This window comes from Convolutriloba macropyga, chromosome 6 (genome assembly GCF_964194025.1).
Source record: "Convolutriloba macropyga chromosome 6, txConMacr16.3, whole genome shotgun sequence".
NCBI classification, from domain to species: Eukaryota; Metazoa; Xenacoelomorpha; order Acoela; family Convolutidae; genus Convolutriloba; species Convolutriloba macropyga.
In genome coordinates, this window is record NC_134473.1 from 7,892,632 (window position 1) to 7,912,838 (window position 20,207).

The 20,207-nt window shown below is 32.4% G+C and overlaps 1 protein-coding gene across 1 annotated transcript in view; it reads left to right on the plus strand.

Annotated features, from left to right (window-relative positions):
- The first annotated feature begins 656 nt into the window (after positions 1 to 656).
- The window catches only part of LOC142340661 (uncharacterized), a 42,929-nt gene continuing 23,378 nt past the window's right edge, over positions 657 to 20,207 (plus strand). Inside the window, exons 1-3 of the mRNA XM_075391352.1 lie at positions 657 to 2,067; positions 8,968 to 9,046; positions 18,958 to 19,079. Of these exons, the coding sequence (XP_075247467.1) occupies positions 1,835 to 2,067; positions 8,968 to 9,046; positions 18,958 to 19,079 (434 nt within the window). The 5' untranslated portion in view covers positions 657 to 1,834. The remainder of the gene's footprint in view (positions 2,068 to 8,967; positions 9,047 to 18,957; positions 19,080 to 20,207) is intronic.

The following is a 20,207-nucleotide window of genomic DNA, read 5'->3' on the forward strand; positions in this document are numbered from 1 at the left end:
TTTTGACACCACAGGTTTGTCTCATAATATTACTTCCTATTGTGTCACTTTTAATGAAGAAATGAAAAGGATTGATTAGCCTTTTACTAAGCTTATGCGCAATTCCGATTGGTTTAAAAAAAAACCACTCTTTATTGTGACAGTACCGTCCATTACGACCTATACCTATTGATCCGCAGCTATTGAAAAAGCCAAACAAGTTCTTTCACCGCATAAAAACAACCCCTTCTAGTTCAAAAATATGCCCTATAATTATTTATCTTGCCGTTTGCCATCCACTTGGTTATCTTTTGACCCACCTCAACTTTCAACTCAGTTTAATTCGAATCGTTATGCTAATTTATTCCACTTTTGACTTGAGCCTTTTCACTTTTCCATTATTTCTTTTCCTCGAGAAGATTCAAAAAGGTGTCAAAGCAAGCTCAAAATTCGAACCTTCTTATACTGCTCTTTGCAACCACCCTGCTTGAAAAAACAAACTTTTATTATTTTCTCGTTTTAGTTGCAGTTGAAGTCAAGCATATTACTTATAAATGACCTTTGTGTTTCTTCATTTAATGCTGCAAAATTGTCATTATAGCTAAAGTCATTAAAACTGAAATTACTCCTCTCAAATATCCATAATTTTGAACTTTATTATACCCTTCTTACCTCGCGTTAAAAAGCAACTTTTATTATTTTGTTGTCTTAGTTATAACTAATGACTTACCAAATGGATATAATTATTACCAATTTGCTGAACTAATCTGAAAACAAAAGACTTATTTGTAAATAGAAAATTATCCGAATCTATAATAGTCTATAGAAGTAATTAGCTGAGACAGAATTTCGTTTTTCAAAGAGATTATGAATCGGATTTGGAAAAAAATTTGGCAAAATCATTTTTCTTTATTTTGGTGTCTTAGTTACAGTTGAAGTCACAGATTACTTATAGAGGACTTTCGTCACTTATTGTAGCAAAATTGTCAAGTTATTAAGAACTGAAAAGACTCCGCTTAAAATTCCAAATTGCAATCCATGATTTAGAACTTTGAGCTAAAACGGGGTAAACCAGCAAACGTCATAGAGATAAATTAAAATACCAGATGTCAAACACATTCACCAATTAACTTTTCGTTTCCAAAAATTCCTGTTGCTTCCAGTTCTATTTTGAATAAAATTACCACACTGCTTCTCTGCAATATTCACAGTACAGTTCAAATTAGATTACTTGCCGTCAAAATTCCCTGAGGAAAAGAAATTCTTATCCAAGGAAAGAATTAATAGCTTATTTGGAGCTTCCATCTAATCGAATAAAGCCATTCTTCAACAACAACCACCCGCTGCTAAAAATTTATCCCTTATTTGCTTGGAATAATCAGATTGAAATCGATAATGGCGATCAATAATTGCGGTTTAAAATCGATAATTTTTTATTATACACGCAAAAACTGTCTGTTACAAAAAAGAGATTTTTCATAGTTATTGATTGATTCAAGCAAAACGAACATTATCTGAATTATGCGCTTGAAATAATTTCTGTTGCCTACAATGGTTTTTTATATGGCAGACAGTCCATTTTTTGAAGTTTCAATTTTGCAGTGCTTTAATCGGGTACCCCCCCCCCCGCCCCGGGGTTATCAGTTTTCACCCGGAATATTCACACCTCTTCAGATTATTTCAGCACAATAATAATCAATTGAAAGTTTGAGACCGACTGTACGAACTTAATGCGCTCAGGTTACAACTGCTCTTTTTTGAGAATTGCTTTTTTTCTCATTTGCATTATTTTACTCATTTTTCAACAAAATCAGTTCTAACTTTCAGCTGTTTCGGTTGTAAATACAGTCGAATCATGCTCAATTACACGGCGTTGATACATAACTTCACCGATACCTCCGATTCGTCCCCCATTGACCTGTCAAAGTTTTCCCAATGCGAATTGATAGTGTTTCGTATCCTGATATTTACCCAAGACCAAAATTATTTAACCCTTTTTGTTCTCAAACTCTTCTTCAACTCCCTTGGGGCTATCGGGGCCTTGCTTGTCATCGTTGTTTACTGGAAAAGAGCTCGAAAGCATCAAAGGTCAGAGATTATTTTTTAAATAGAAAAACAGCTGTTTATAATAGTTTTGCAACGTACAATAAAATTAAATGTTTAGCATTTAATTTTATTTAAATAATTAAATACTTTAGCAAATTCAATCTTGATATTTTCCTTTGTGACAAAAGCCAGAATTTAGCCAAAATACAAAAGAGAAAAAAACTGTAAAAATTCAACAGGAAAACATGGAAAACACGCTTTACTTCTTGATTTTTTGCTTGAAAAAAATTGCTCTAATTGAGAAATTAAGTATGCGTTGCAAAAACAAAAGGGATTGTAACCTTGCAGCCAATGGGGGACTGATAGCCGAGTGGTAAGTGCTTAAGTCTAGTACGCATGAGCGAGCGGGTTGGAAGACTTGACTAGTCGGAGAGAAAAAATTGTCCTTGCTACAGCCCCCAATGAATTAAATTACCCTTTCTGTCGTTCGAGAGCAATTTGTCCACTTTTAGTTGTTTTTTGTTTTCTAGTCAGAATAAACGGCTTACTTTAACTGGAGCTGTTCAATGTGAATTACAGAAATTGATAAATTAACTATGCGACGTTCAAAATGCGATTTTCAATTTGTGGACGAGTAAGTTAACTACTCAAGTAACCAAAAATTGTTTGTTCACTCTACGCTTGTTAGTTGTCTTCTATTTCCAAAAAAGGATTAAAACGGATTATTTGGATTAATTTTGACGTTTCACATGAAATAATGATTGATCGCAAAACAATCGGATCAGCCAACTTCAAATAGATGACTATATCTTAAAGCGTTTTCTAATAAAAAAATTGCGAAAAAGTTTTTGATAAGAAAATGAATCGCTTCTTCTACGATATTTGTGTTTGTGTGCGTGTGCGTGGTGTGCGTCTGCGTGTGTGTGTGTGTGTATGTATGTATGTATGTGCGCGTGTGTGTTTGTGTGCGTATCTGTGTCTGTTTCTGTTTTTGTATGGGCATGTGCGCTTGCCTGTTTATGTGTGTGTGTGAGTGACGCATTAAAGCTCAAGTGGTGTTTTTACTTTTCACAGACGTTACATTATTAAAGGAAACACACTCATTTTTCAAATTACTCAACAGAAAGTGGCCGCTGTGTCAAAAATTTTCTGCATAGCGCAAATTTCTAGAAATTTCTCAACAAATATCTACCAAATTTCTTATTTGACAAAAAAATTGTTTAATGCGTAAGCAGAAGTTTTTCTTTGCTAAACAGTAATTTTTGCTTTGAGAGCAAGTATTTTTTTGAAGTTGGATATGAGTTACTTCAATAAATGTTGTTGTTTTTTTTCCAGCAACTCAATAACGCGTTCATAAACAGATCTTGCATAATTTTCTTCTCTTCCGCAGAAACAAAAAATTGCGCGAACAACCGAAAAATGAGTAAGAAAATTTTTTGAAGGTGGCTGAAAATCTGTCTTATTTCTTTTTCTCAAAATGCAATTTCTCTTATCACTTTGAATTACGAAAAATGCAGTGCTATTAAGATTACATTCATTTTTTCATTATTAAGCTGCTATTTTGTCTAAAATGTTTGAAATTTGATGGAGTATAATTATTCTGTTCAGAAAATAGGTCAACAGACGAGACTGTAAAAACAAAAAATTTGAAAATAGGTGGACATCGTCAAGTTCTTGATTACTCAAGCTAATAAATTATATCGTTTAATGTAACAATAATAAAAGTATGAGAAATATTATGCTCACAGTTGCAAAAAGATAAGCTTTATTTCTGACCGAATGTTTCGCAAAAAAAAAATGATTTTTTAAAATTTTTTTAAAAAAAGCATCTTTGAATAAAAAAACATTTTGCAAAAACTGTCAATTTTCGCTCCCAGAGGAGAGCAAAAATTTCAACTTCTGTACAATATTATCAAAGTTAATTTCCATCTTGTAGTTTATCTTTTATCTGAAATAGTGTAACTCTAACAATTTTCAAGCTGAGTTTTATCAAGATACCATTGCACATGGTTGCACTGAGGTTCAATTTTAGTTCGCGTCCAGCTATAAAATATTGTTTTTTCTCAATTTTGGTCTTGCACATTTCCTAACACCTGCAATTACTGCAATTTGATTGATTAGAACAGTATTATTTGATGGGATAATTAATTACTTTAGCTCACTTTGGGTTGCCAACGGGCTATATAAATTGTACTGATGCCTTTTTCAATATAAAGCGAGCCTGGCATCCAAAAATGTTTATTCTTTTGGCATGGCTTAAAAGTTACGAAATGCTCGGTTTTTTTACGCCTTAGTCGAAAATGGATGGTTATCTTGTAGGAATCTGGCAAAATTAGCTCACTTTGGGTAGCTAACGGGCTGTAAATTTCCATATTAACTTTTTCAACTCAAAGCGGGCCGGGAAACAAGTAAAACTTATTCTTTTGACGCGGTCTGACGGTTACGAAATGCTCGATTTTTAACGGCGCTGCAAATTGAGGCCAAACGCATTTCGTGTTCATTTTTTAGTTCACAATTTGTTCAGACAGCTTAAGTGACATTGGCTCCGTCCTTTTGGGACCTAATGCTTCTTTATCATTTCCTATTTGGAATTTAATTGGCTCCTTTCAAAACGTGACATTGCTTTATTTTGTCAATAGTTAAAATGAGAAAGTTCATTGACCTTTTAAAGAATAGATCGTCTAATTTGTGGTTTTTCGGAAAGTCCAGCTGAGAACACTACAAAGTGTCACTGTTCGACCGAGTGCCAAAATAAGCCAAATGTCAAAATGTGAGAAGTATGTCGACTGCTTTATTTTATGGATGGCAATTAAATAAAAAGGAATCTCTTCTACCCCCCCCCCCCCCAGAAATAACTTTATATAAATAACTTTTATGCCTCAGCGGCACGTGCTCTTTTTTACATACAGTAACGTGCTATATAGCCACATATAATTATAATTTGTTGGGGGGGGAGGGGGTGGTTGTTAGGTTGTGAAGAGGTTTTGGTTAAAATTTTCGGCTTAACTCCCGTTGATTCCTGATAAATATTAAACTACGGTAGCATAATACATATGGCACATACTCCGTTTAAAACTGACAGCTTAAGGCTCTTTCCCTCTATCTAGGGAGTTGCAGTACCCACCAATGATAAAGTGATGGAATTCATCACTGTACTGTTCCGCACGTCTTGTTTCCTGTTTGGCTGGTTGCCGTATCAATGGAACGTCCTTTTGTGGTTCAATTTGGTTCCACATCAGCGCCTCAAGCGGTCTTTTAACAGCGCTTATATATTCTCAAACACTATTTGTTTCGTACATTATCTTTGCAGTACCTATGGTCTGCTCCGCTTTGTCTGACATCCGAGTTACGCCAAATGATTTATAAGTTGACCGATTAAAAGAGCTGTCCTCTGTAAAGGGCTTGGATCTATCTACCCCCCCCCCAGTGTATTATGTGCCCCCCCACTAACAAATTTTATGTTGTTATTCGCACGTTGCTAAATTTTTTTTAAAAAAGCACGTGCGCCTGGGGGAGCGAAGGTGGGAGAATATAGGTTTATAAAGGAAACAAAACTTACATTTGCACGTTGAATGGGATAAAATCATCGAACCAGAAGAAGCGCGGGATGTTAAACTTAGATTTTGGAGGGCAACTAGGTGGGGAAGAAACTTAGACAAATGCGCGGTAAAAAGGATACTTTTGGATCTATTTTGTTTCACCCCCCAAGTGTTTTTTATGACCCCCAGTTACAAATTATATGTTGCTACATAGCACGTTACTATGTAAGAAAATAGCACGTGCGCCTAAGGGTCATAAAAGAGTTATGCTCACTAAGCTTGGGGGGGGGGGCAAAACAGAATAGATCCATATTTTTCAGCATACGTGTTTTCCACGCGCATTTCTAAGACTTCATTTCAAACTAGCAGTTGACTTGCAGTTGAGCTGCCTCGAGGTTTTAGTGCCTGAAAATTTCTTACCCTTGCTTCTCAAGGTAAATGTTAGAACAAAATCTAAGCCGACAGAGGGCCTTAGGCACCTTACACGAGGGCTTTTGCGCCCGAGTGCTGGGCGTGATGCCTGAGGGGGACTAAGATTTTGTGCTAAGGTATTTAGAGAGCCAAAGAGTACTACGAAAGTGTTGAATTTCATTTGACATTGAAGTTAAGAGTGCCATTTTGCAGATTAGTGAAAGAGAAAAGTTTTCATCTTAAAACGTACAGAAGCTGAAATAAACCAAACATTTATGTCTCCGATAGCGAAGCAGCCACTCTTTTATAGCGGTTTGATTTCAAGTCACAAAAATTAGATTTCTAACTATGCCTTTTTGTCCTAAACTTAGTGTCCCAAAGTTAGTTTTTTTACTTCACCTAGACTTTTACTTCTTTACGTGTGAGTTCAATCTTTCCAACTAAGCTCTCTGGCTCGAAGCTTTAGTGACCAATGAAACCGTACCCTAGGTTCTCTACTTGGGATTAGATTTTGCTTCGTTACTGGCCTGACCTGCTCCTATAGTACCTGAGAGGAAACACTTGTTGTTATAGAGCTTAGAAAAACCATCAAATAGAGAGTAGATTTATTCAATGCTCTCCGTTGATTTTTTTTCTCTGCTGCGGAGGATAATCTTGAATGGAATAGAAGCAGAAAATTTATTGACCATCATAAATTAGATTGTATTTCGTACTAACCTGTTTAGAGAAAATTACAAAATAACTCCAATCTTTATATGTAAAACCAACCAAATATTTCTCTTTAGTTTGTTTTCGGAGTACATTTATACGGCTTGATATGAAATAAAATCAATTTTTGTTTTCCTTTGAGTCTCAGTTTTTGTTCCGGCCTCTTTAATTATGTTTTACTAAATTTTTTGTCACTTTCGCTAAAATCTGTTAAAATTGTTAACAACAGGTTTATTGACGTTACCTGTTAGAGGAGAGAAGTTAGAGGAGAGATACTGAATGGTTTCGTCTAAATTTTTCCGCAACAGTTTTTCTAAACTTATCTAATTTCATTTTGTTAGCAAAAAAAATGCGCTAATTTTTTAAGTCCACTTTGTTTAAATCTTTTCAAAATAAAGTCTGTTGACACAATATGTCTAAATTGCAATAGAGGTTTGTTTAACTTCTGCTTCATATAAGAAAACTCTTGAATAAAATTTGTTGCCCATTTTTTGCTCATTTTACCTGATATGCTTACATAAAGCATCAATCAATTTTGGTATATAGAAATAATTCTTCCAAATTATCTAATTTGCAAAAATTTGGGAGAGTTAGGTTTTTTAGGTGGATGCGCATCTATATCAGGTTAGCTATGTTCTTTTCTTGTACTCTTTTAGTACAAAAAAAATAAATTATATTTTCATTTGATATCTAATGGCTCTTAAGAGTCTGCATGTATTTGTTTATAGAAAGTAGGAATGGATTTTTCAATTTTGCAGCATTTTATCTTACTTCTGTCAAGTTGCAGTTCAGTATAAAGCGCAAACCTCTTTCTTAATGTAAAATAAGTTTAATTCTTGTGTTGGTTCTTTAATTAATGGTTCTTTGGCTTTGCTACCACCATTTTAAAAAAACTTTGTAATTTTGTGATATTCTGATTTTGCGCAAATTTGAACGTCTTTTTTCGTTTAATTGACAATTTCTCACATTATTGAAAAGTTCCAAAGCTAAGAATTGCGCAACGGAACATATATAAATTTTATAACGAATTTTTTTTCGGTTTTGAACGCTGCGACATCTTATTAGAGTTTTTTTTTAAGTATTTGTCGTCCTTTTTGTAGTTGTTCAATAGCGGATAATGAAAGTTCTCAATGCCTCTTTTTTGGTGTATTAACGAAAACTTTTAATGTTCTCAGTTTACAGCTAAAAGTGTTAAGTATTTTCAATTTAAATAATTTCAAGAAGTACCAGGGTTTTTCAATCTACACTTTGTGTTCTTTTATTCATCATTTTACTTTGTCTCAATTTTGGCAAATATAATCAAATTTTTTGTTGAAGCATACAACAAATTTATTATGGTTATGTGTTGAATAAACGGTTCATAATGTCTCATAATCATAACGATTTCGATAATGTAGTTTTCTTTAAACTATTTGTGAAATTTTGAGGTCTGTTCATATTTGTTTTCGTGTAGCCTTTCTTAGCCTCCCTAATAACACGCCCAATTGTCCTTTTAAGGAGTTGCTGGACGATCTCATTTGTTTTCAAGTGAAAGCTTATGTTTTTTTATTTGTGAAAAATTTTCAATCAGAAAATTCATTGAGTTTTTGAATTATGTCAATTTTTATCTTCTGTCAATAAAAAGCTAGTATCTGTAAAAAACATATTGCATCCTCTTTCTGGTGAGCTCGAATTCCTTCTTTATAATTAACTTCTCTTCAACGAATGTTTGTTGTTTTTGATACTACGCAATTTAAATTAAAAAGTGCGAAATCTGAATTTTTTTGCCTATTTATGAGGCTGTTTTTTTTGTTTTCTTACAAGAAAATCACTCTTTTAGGGAAGTTTTTTCGCATCGAAAGAATAGGTATGTGCAACTGAACCTATTTAAGGTTCTAAGGGAATTTCTTATGCCTTTAACGGCTGCGACACCATTTTCTTGTTAAATTTTTGATTGACTGACTTTTCTGTTCTTTTTGTAGCCGTATTACCTTCTGGACATTGACATGACTCAGTTGCTTCCTCAATTATTTCCCAAAAGGAATCAGTTAAGCTTTATAATGGTTTCAGTTGTTACCTAATGGTTTTAATCACTTAGAATATAATGGTTTTCATAAATGGAAACTTATGCATTAATTTATTTGGTGGTTTGGCAGTATAATATGCATGCTTGGTTTTGTGAATAATATGTGAATTTTATTTTGTTAAGTCAGAAGTGTGGATGGCGGGGAGTCGTTTTATATTCATATGATTTGTCTGCTTTTACTAAAATCGATGAAGTGCTATATGAAGTGTTGTGTTTCAGTGAGAAACTCATCATAGTGTTATCAGTGACAGATCTCATGTTCAACACATTCAGTCTCGCTTCTGTCCTCGCAATACACGTCAGTATATAAATCTTTCAATTTTGAAAGAAATTTGAATCTATTCTGTTTTACCCCCCACTGTTTTAATGCCTCCTCCCCCATTACGATTTACGATTTAGTATTTGTTGACACGTTAGTATATAATAAATAGCACGTCCGCTAAGGTGGCGTAAAGGTTGTATGCCCACTGAACTGGGGAGGGAAGGGGGGAGGAAGGAGCTGAAAAGGGCTGGGGGGGGGGTTGCGAAGAATTTGCGCCTAATAGGTGGGGGAAGGGGAACAAACAGAACGGATTCTAGGCAGACTTTTTCTGTTGATTGAGCACAATAACTTCATGGAGTCTACAAAAATTTCAGTAGGACACGATTGTAAAAATTGTGAACAAAAAGTATGTAATAAGAGAGCGGATCGAGAAATATTGCACGTTCAATGCGTCGTTCCGAAGAATCTAAGTCATAACGCTGCTCATGTCTATTGCAAAGCAAGACTAGGAAAAGATTAATTTTTTCTCATTAGCAAAAATATCATTACCATTACCAAATTTTTTAGTAAATTTTTTATCCTGTCCTAATACACTGTAATGTACCGGTGAAACATACTTACTTACATTATTTGCAGATGGAAAGGCGGTGTCGTGTATGGAAAAATCAGTCAATGTTTTCCGCATAAATTGGAGGTTGAAAAGTAGAAACTACTTTTCCGCCGCAAATTACTTTTCCGGAAGCTCATTCCGCAAATATGACGCAATTAGATATCACATATTTTAAAAGCGCAAATTTCACGTAAAACGAGCCGAAGTCGCTTCTCACTGAGTTCGTTTGACATATTACAAGATTTCACACAGAAGCATCAAAATATCATTGAGTAACAAGTAAAGCAAGACATAAAAATCTACAAAACATAAAAACCTGCCAACTTAAGATTGAATAAATGAGGGTCTATTTAGCGATGAATGGTAAATATTTAAAAAAAAATGAAAAAGTTTTCTGTAATTAATGAAGACGATTTAATTTTTTTCTTCTCTTGTTCGGAAAATTGATCGATCAGACCCTAAATTGTGGGAAATTACAGTATTTAGATGAATTGTGAAATTCAAGAACAATTACACTATTGGTAACTAACTACGTGTACCAGAATACGAAGTCTACTTTGATACTCTCCTTGCGAAAAAGTACTTCTAAGGAGGCTCTGTCAGACTTATATTAATTGTTCTAATTCGCTTCACTTCAAAAGGGATTGAAATTTGTGGAAATCAATTGTGGAATTGCTTTTGGTTAACGGTAGACTCTCAATATGATTATTTAACGACTCTAGGAACTGGTGACAAGGAATAAAGGGGCAAAGATTAGCCCCAAAAAAATGTTGCAGATTATTTTAATTGTTCAAGATTTTCAAACACAATCAGGACCGGCGTCAGTGAGACCAACGCTTACTCTCTTTTTTTTGAGATCCATGGGGAACAGCAAACATCAGCGTAAATCAAAGGCTGCAATAGTTCTTTACGATAATATTTCAAACAATTCTGGAAAAGAGACGAAATTCAACACAATAATATCAAGGCAAAAACGAAGACAATGGCACATACGAGCAGTAATAATTAAAGGACTGAAGGATTAGAAAAATGTGCAACAAGATTGAAAAAATCAAAATCAAAATTATGTTCCTAATTCAGGATTAGACGATATTTCAAGGCTGATGAAATTTTGGCAAAGGCAGAAGTTTTGCAGCCAAAAGGGTCTGCAGACTAACATCTAGCTTTAGCGTGAGAAATAATGGAATTTGTATAACAAAAATACTCAAGATTTGAGGAAAAACAATGAAAACTGTTCGCAAATATCTTTTAATATTTTTTTGTTCCGTTTTTGATTTTTTTGTTCCCTCTTTGTTGTTCTGTTTTTGATTTGCTTTGAAACAAATGTTTTGCTTTCTTTCTGACAGCTGTTTCAGGAGGACAGACTATTTAGAAACTACTTTCTGCAATTGCGGAGAATATTTTTGCTGTTCCTACGTCGTCCAGTTGGAGTTGACCCCTCTGTTCTATTACTTCTCGATTTAAAAAAATTGAGCAAAACTGAGTTGTTTTGTTTATTTGTTCTAAAAATTTATTTTCATACAACTTAAGATTCATTGATAATTAGTTTTTTTTCTCAGTTAATAATTTTTTAGTTGAAGAACCAAAATAAGTGTTATAAATAATTCAAGACAAAGGAAATTCTGACAAAGGCGCAAGTTTTGCAGCCAAAAGACTTGCAGACCAACAACTAGCATTAGCGTAAGAGACTATGGAATTTGTGTTACAAAAATAATCAATTTTTAAAAAAAAAACCTCAGAAAAAAGTTGGTAAAAATCTAAATATAGTTTTTTTGTCCTTCTGGTTGCGTTTTTGTTTTGCTTTCAAACAAAAATTTTTCCTTCTTTCCGAGAGATGTCTCAGGAGGAGAGACTATATAAGAACTCTTTCTGCAATTGGCGCAAATCTTGCAGCCAAATGCTTTGCAGACCAACAACTGCTTTTAGCGTAAAAAACTATAGAAATTGAGTAACAAAATAATGAAGTTTATTGAGGAAAACCACTGAAAATTGTTGGCAAAATCTTCAAACAATTTTTTCTTTTTTCTGGTTGCGTTTTTGTTGTGCTTTCAAACAAATGTTTTTGTTTTCTTTCAGGAGAAAAGACTAATTAGAAATTCTTATTTTTGCAAATTCAGAGAAATTTTTTGCTGTTCCTACATCCTACGACATCCAGTTGGATTGTTTAGTTCTATTGTTTCTCATTTTAAAAAATAAATGAGGAAAATTGAGGAGGTTTGTTTATTTGTTCTAAAGGTCCATTTTCAATCAACTTGAAATTGAACGAGATTTAGAAAATTCTGTTTCTCAGTTGAAAGTTTCTATTAACTAATGAAGAAAAAACTGATTGTAAACACGCTCAACAAGACTAAAGAAGTAAAAAAAATTATCCAAAAAAGTTCCTAATTCAAGATTAATGAATTTCTGACAAAAGCGTAACTTTGCAGTCAAAAAGCTCTGTAGACCAACAGCTTTAGCGCAAGAAACTTTGGAGTTTTTGCATCTTTGGAGTTTTTGCACTTGACGAAAAAATAATATAAAGTTTAGGCAAAAATCTATAAAGTATTTTTCGTCTTTCTGGTTGCGTTTTTCGTCTTTCTGGTTGCAGTTTTATTTTGTTTTCAAACAAAAGTTTTGCTTTGTTTCTGAGAGATAAATCAGGAGAAGAGACTATTTAGAATTTTTTTTCATTTGCGAAGGAATTTTTGCTGTTTCTACGTCAACCAGTTCAAAAAAATGATAAAAAAGAGTACGTTTTTTTATTTGTCCTTGTTTTTTGCTTGTCCTAAATTAATTTTTATCAACTTCAATTTCATTGATATTTAGATATTTTTTTATTCAATTGAAGAGTTCGATTAGCTAGAGAAGAAAAAAAGGTTATGAACGCGTTCGACAAGGTTGAAAATCAAAATAGAAATTATGTTCCTAATTCAAGGTTAGACAATAATTCAACTTACAAATATTCTGACAAAGGCGCAAGTTTATCAGCCAAAAATCTCTGCAGACCACCGATTAGCTTTAGCGTTTGAAAGTATGGAGTTTGTTTTACACAAATACTCAAGTTTTTGAGGAAAACAGTTAAAACTTTTGGAGAATATCTTTAAATATTTTTTTCGTCTAGTTGCGACTTTGTTTTGCTTTTCTAAAAAGTTGTTTCAGTGTGAGAAATTTCATTAAAAACTATTTTCGGCAACTGCGAAGAATTTTTTTGCTGTTCTTACGGCATCAAGTTGGAATTGACCACTCAGTTCTATTGTTTTTCAATTAAAAGATGATGAGAACTTATTTTTGTTTGTCCTAAAATTAGTTTTCAGTCAACTTCATTTACATTGATGTTTAGAAATATCTTTTTCTCAGTTGAAGAATTTTCTTAGCTAGAGAAAGAAATAAAGGATATAATTCCGACAAAGGCACAAGTTTTGCAGCCAAAAAACTCTGCAGACCAACAAATAGCTTTAGCCTAAGAAACTATGGAATTTGTATAACAAAATTACTCAATTTTATTGAAGAAAACATGAAAAAATTTTGACAATAACCTACATTTAATTCTTTAGCCTTTCTATTTGCGTTTTCGTTCTGGTTTCAAACAAAAGTTTTTGCTTTCGGTCTGACATATGTTTCAGGAACATGAACTATTTAGAAATTTTTCTCTCCAATTGCGAAGAAATTTTTTTGCTGTTCTTACGTCACCCAGTTTGAATTGACTGCTTAGCTCTAATGTTTCTCAAATTTAAAAAAAAATGAGGGGAACTGAGCAGTTTTGTTTTTATAGAGAAGAAAATAAGTATTTAACACGTGCAACAAGATTGAAAAAATTAAAAAAAATAGAAAATTTGTTCCTAATTCAAGAATAATGAAATTCTGGCAGAGGCGCAAGTGCTGCAGCCAAAACCTCTTCAGACCCTCAACTACTAATTAGGGGGAAAGACTAATTAGAAATTGTTATTTTTGCAAATGCAGAGAAATTTTTCACTGTTCCTACCTCCTACGTCATCCAGTTGTAATTGACCGCTTAGTTCTATTTTTTCTCATTTTAAAAAACAAATAAGGAGAATTGAGGAGGTTTGTTTATTTGTCCTAAAGGTTCGTTTTCAATCAACTTGAAATTCAACTAGATTTAGAAAATTCTGTTTCTCAGTTGAAAGTTTCTATTAACTAATGAAGACAAAAATGATTGTAAACACGCTCAAAAAGACTAAAGAAGTAAAAAAAATTATCTAAAAAAGTTCATAATTCAAGATTAACGAATTCTGACAAAGGCGTAACTTTGCAGCCAAAAAGCTCTGTAGACCAACAGTTATTTTTAGCGTGAGAAACTACTGTAGCTTGTGCATAAAAAAACTCATAGTTTTTTTGAGGAAAAACATTAAAAAAGTGTTGGAAAAAATCTACAAATTTTTTTTCATCTTTCTGTTTGCGAGTTTTGATTTCTTTCTGAGAGATTTTTCAGGAGAAGAGACTCTTTAGCATTTTTTTTCATTTGCAAAGGAATTTTTGCTGGTACTACGTAATTCAGTTGGAATTGACCGCTTTGTTCTGTTGTTTTTTTCTCAGTTTAAAAAAATGTGAAGAAGTGAGTAGGTTTGTTTATTTGTCCTTTTTTTATGCTTGTCCTAAATTGTTTTTAATCAACTTCAAATTCATTGATATTTTGATACATTTTTTCTCAGTTGAATAGTTCGATTAGCTAGAGAAGAAAAAAGGTTATGAACGCGTTCGACAAGATTGAAAAAATCAAAATAGAATTTATGTTCCTAATTCAAGGTTAGAAAATAATTCAATATAAAAGAAATTCTGAAAATGGCACAAGTTTTGAAACCAAAAAGCTCTGCAGACCAACAAATAGCTTTAGCATAAGAAACTATGAAATTTGTCTAACAAAATTACTCAAGTTTATTGAGGAAAAACATTAAAAAATGTTGGCAAAAATCTTCAATTATTTTTTAAGCCTTTTTAATTGTGCTTTCAAACTAAATTTTCTGCTTTCGGTCTGACAGATGTTTTTGGAACATGAACTTTTTAAAGACTTCTTTCTGCAATTGCGAAGTAGTTTTTTGCTGTTCTTACATCACCCAGTTGGAACTGACCGTTTAGCTCTATTGTTTCTCAATTCAAAAAAGTGAGGAAAAGTGAGCACTTTTGCTTATTTGTCCAAAAAATTCGTTTTCAATCAGCTTCAGTTTCATGTATGTTTAGAATTTTTTTCTCTAAAAGAATAATCGAATGTGATGAACTTCGTTGAGTGAGATTCATTTGTTAGAAAATAATTGAGATAACTATGAGAATGATTTTGTTTTTCAAAGTAAATTTTTTGCAGTAACAGCATATCCAATTGAGGAATGGAAATTGTTCACGCTTGATTTCGCATACTTTCATTTTAGAGCTTACAAAAATGTTTCTGCAGAAATTAGACATCATCTTTATTCTGTTTTAATTGCAACAGAATTAATTAGTTTTGGAGCACATGTACAATATTGTATTGTTAAAAACCTAACAACTTCTTTTCATAATATAATGCAATGCAAAACCTATAACTCACAAACAAAATTGAATAAGGTGTGTCTATCACAATCTTCAGGCAAAGATTCGACTGATAAACAATTTTTCTTTTTTTGCTAATCTTGTACAGCTGAGGGAAATTGAGTAGGTTTGTCCTAAAGGTTCGTTTTCAATCAACTTGAAATTCAACTAGAATTAGAAAATTCTGTTTCTCAGTTGAAAGTTTCTATTAACTAATGAAGACAAAAATGATTGTAAACACGCTCAAAAAGACTAAAGAAGTAAAAAAAAAAATGATCCAAAAAAAGTTCCTAATTCAAGATTAACGAATTCTGAAAAAGGCGTAATTTTGCGGCCAAAAAGCTCTGTAGACCAACAGTTATCTTTAGCGTGAGAAACTTTTGTAGCTTGTGCATAAAAAAACTCATAGTTTTTTTGAGGAAAAACATTAAAAAAGTGTTGGAAAAAATCTACAAATTTTTTTTCATCTTTCTGTTTGCGAGTTTTGATTTCTTTCTGAGAGATTTTTCAGGAGAAGAGACTCTTTAGCATTTTTTTTCATTTGCAAAGGAATTTTTGCTGGTACTACGTAATTCAGTTGGAATTGACCGCTTTGTTCTGTTGTTTTTTTCTCAGTTTAAAAAAATGTGAAGAAGTGAGTAGGTTTGTTTATTTGTCCTTTTTTTATGCTTGTCCTAAATTGTTTTTAATCAACTTCAAATTCATTGATATTTTGATACATTTTTTCTCAGTTGAATAGTTCGATTAGCTAGAGAAGAAAAAAGGTTATGAACGCGTTCGACAAGATTGAAAAAATCAAAATAGAAATTATGTTCCTAATTCAAGGTTAGAAAATAATTCAATATAAAAGAAATTCTGAAAATGGCACAAGTTTTGAAACCAAAAAGCTCTGCAGACCAACAAATAGCTTTAGCATAAGAAACTATGAAATTTGTCTAACAAAATTACTCAAGTTTATTGAGGAAAAACATTAAAAAATGTTGGCAAAAATCTTCAATTATTTTTTAAGCCTTTTTAATTGTGCTTTCAAACTAAATTTTCTGCTTTCGGTCTGACAGATGTTTTAGGAACATGAACTTTTTAAAGACTTCTTTCTGCAATTGCGAAGTAGTTTTTTGCTGTTCTTACATCACCCAGTTGGAACTGACCGTTTAGCTCTATTGTTTCTCAATTCAAAAAAGTGAGGAAAAGTGAGCACTTTTGCTTATTTGTCCAAAAAATTCGTTTTCAATCAGCTTCAGTTTCATGTATGTTTAGAATTTTTTTCTCTAAAAGAATAATCGAATGTGATGAACTTCGTTGAGTGAGATTCATTTGTTAGAAAATAATTGAGATAACTATGAGAATGATTTTGTTTTTCAAAGTAAATTTTTTGCAGTAACAGCATATCCAATTGAGGAATGGAAATTGTTCACGCTTGATTTCGCATACTTTCATTTTAGAGCTTACAAAAATGTTTCTGCAGAAATTAGACATCATCTTTATTCTGTTTTAATTGCAACAGAATTAATTAGTTTTGGAGCACATGTACAATATTGTATTGTTAAAAACCTAACAACTTCTTTTCATAATATAATGCAATGCAAAACCTATAACTCACAAACAAAATTGAATAAGGTGTGTCTATCACAATCTTCAGGCAAAGATTCGACTGATAAACAATTTTTCTTTTTTTGCTAATCTTGTACAGCTGAGGGAAATTGAGTAGGTTTGTCCTAAAGGTTCGTTTTCAATCAACTTGAAATTCAACTAGAATTAGAAAATTCTGTTTCTCAGTTGAAAGTTTCTATTAACTAATGAAGACAAAAATGATTGTAAACACGCTCAAAAAGACTAAAGAAGTAAAAAAAAATGATCCAAAAAAAGTTCCTAATTCAAGATTAACGAATTCTGAAAAAGGCGTAATTTTGCGGCCAAAAAGCTCTGTAGACCAACAGTTATCTTTAGCGTGAGAAACTTTTGTAGCTTGTGCATCAAAATACTCATAGTTTTTTTGAAGAAAAACATTAAAAATTGTTGGAAAAAATCTACAAATTTTTTTTTCATCCTCCTGTTTGCGAGTTTCGCTTTCTTTCTGAGAGATTTTTCAGGAGAAGAAAGTCTTTAGCATTTTTATTTCATTTGCAAAGGAATTATTGCTGGTACTACGTAATTCAGTTGGAATTGACGGCTTAGTTCTGTTGTTTGTTTCTCAGTTTAAAAAAATGTGAAAAAGTGAGTAGGTTTGTTTATTTGTCTTTGTTTTGTGCTTGTCCTAAATTGTTTTTAATCAACTTCAAATTCATTGATATTTTGATATATTTTTTCTCAGTTGAATAGTTCGATTAGCTAGAGAAGAAAAAAAGGTTATGAACGCGTTCGACAAGATTGAAAAAATCAAAATAGAAATTATGTTCCTAATTCTAGGTTAGACAATAATTAAAGATAAAAGAATTTCTGAAAATGGCACAAGTTTTGAAACCAAAAAGCTCTGCAGACCAACAAATAGCTTTAGCATAAGAAACTATGGAATTTGTATAACAAAATTACTCAAGTTTATTGAGGAAAAACATTAAAAAATGTTGGCAAAAATCTACAATTATTTTTTAAGCCTTTTTAACTGTGCTTTCAAACGAAATTTTTTGCTTTCGGTCTGAAAGATGTTTCAGGAACATGAACTTTTTAGAGACTTCTTTCTGTAATTGCGAAGTATTTTTTTTTGCTGTTCTTACATCACCCAGTTGGAATTGACCGTTTAGCTCTATTTATTCTCAATTCAAAAAAGTGAGGAAAAGTGAGCAGTTTTGTTTATTTGTCCAAAAAATTCGTTTTCAATCAGCTTCAGTTTCATGGATGTTTAGAATTTTTTTCTCTAAAAGAAAAATCGAATGTGATGAACGTCGTTGAGTGAGATTTATTTGTTAGAAAATAATTGAGATAACTTTGAGAATGATTTTGTTTTTCAAAGTAAAGTTTTTGCAGTAACAGCATATCCAATTGAGGAATGGAAATTGTTCACGCTTGATTTCGTATACTTTCATTTTAGAGCCTACAAAAATGTTTCTGCAGAAATTAGACATCATCTTTATTCTGTTTTAATTGCAACAGAATTAATTAGTTTTGGAGCACATGTACAATATTGTATTGTTAAAAAACCTAACAACTTCTTTTCATAATATAATGCAATGCAAAACCTATAACTCACAAACAAAATTGAATAAGGTGTGTCTATCACAATCTTCGGGCAAATATTCGACTGATAAAAATTTTTCTTTTTTTGGTAATCTTGTACAGCTTTTAGCAATAAGTGTTAAAGCACTGTGTTCATTTGCTAAAAATAGCACTATATTTATTTGGATTAAAACCGAATTGTTTATTGACATTAAAACTGACTCTGAATTTTAAACAAAAAAGTGTTGCCGTAATGTTTCTTATTTTCGCAGGTGCTTGCGTTATTAAAAACTCCATTAAGATCTTCTTCGCTGGCTCAAATATATTATTAACTTGATATTGAGATCTGGGCTGGCATCGTAGATCGTGAACGTGTATTCGAAATATGTTTTCCTAATAAAATAAACTTTCATATCATTTTGAAAAATCAATAAAAGAAAAAGAAAGCAGAATTCTCGATAAATTGAAATCTTGCCAGAAACTTTGTTGGAGGCAACATTTTTCTTGCGATGGAGACAACATTTTTCATTTTGGTTAGCGATTGCATTAAACTATTAAAACATATTTACTAGAAAAATTATTCCCCATACAATGTGAATGTGTAAATGTAATAAAAAATTAAAAAAAACTGCTCCAAAACTTTTAAATTGCACTTAAAATAGTATAGATTCAAATTGTTTTGCTGCAGTTTGGCGCCCTTGAGTTGGACTCTGTCAACATTAGGAACACTTTCTGCATCCTCAACTCCGCCCTCTTCTCAGTCGTCACTTTCTCTTCCATGTGGATTATACTTCTCATACAACTCAACAGGTGAAACATTTTCTATAAAACATCTTAACGTTTTTTTTTTTCTAAAAATGTGCCTTGATCTTTTCCGTTTGTGCCCCCCCGCCTAGTACGTTATGCACCACCAATTACAAAGCACGTGTCATTACATTGTAATTCATTATGTAAAAATATGACACGGGGGTGCAAATAATATGCGCCCACTAAGCTGGGGTGGGGGTGCGGGTTACAAACGGAGAAGATTCTTGTGGCTTAATTGCGGTTCTTGTATATGTATTAATTGAGTGCATAATTGATTTCAATTGAATTAATACAAGATATCATCTTGTGGTGAGGTGGTGGAATTTTAAGGTTGCGGTTCAGACTAAAATTGGCTATGATTGGACGATTTAGATAAAAATTGGACATAATTCAAACTTTTGCGAAGAATAGGAAATTATTGCAAAATAGACAAAATCTTTTTGTATTTCGAATCTGGGGTCTCAGCTCCTCTTCGCAACTATGCCTCCGATGGGTTAACTGTCTCTTAAAAGTCAAGGATAAACCCCAACAGGTATGCTTAAAATTTTGTGTATAACTTATCTTCTTGAAAAAGTCTATAATTACTTCCCCTTAAAGCTTTTGAATAAACAAGGCGGCTCGTTAATGTGCGTTCGCACATGATGTTCCAACCCGAGTTCATCTACATTTTTGACTTAATTGTCAACCAAATGAAGGAATAACAAAAATAGATGTTTGAGTTTAAAACAATCGTCACACAACCTATCTACTAATTGAATTACATAATGCCATGCCTTATTACAGCGCCAATGAGATCTGACCTTAAAAAGACTACGAACAAAAAAAATTAGCAAAAACAAAATTTCACGGCAAAAAGTGAATATCTAAATTTAAAAGCACATAGTAACAACGTCAAAATGCAGTCAGATAAAACCTTAACTACTCAAATTTTATTTCTCCTAACTATACAGCGGACAGAAAGTTTACGTCAGCAAATTCAAGAAAATAATTGAGCGAGAAAAGTGTCGAAGGCATTTAACTTTTCTCTAAAAACTTTTTCATGTTCAATTAATTTTTGAACAGCAATGAGATTCCCCTTTTTTGCACATATAGTTTTAAAAAATCAAATATGAACAAATACAATAGAACCAC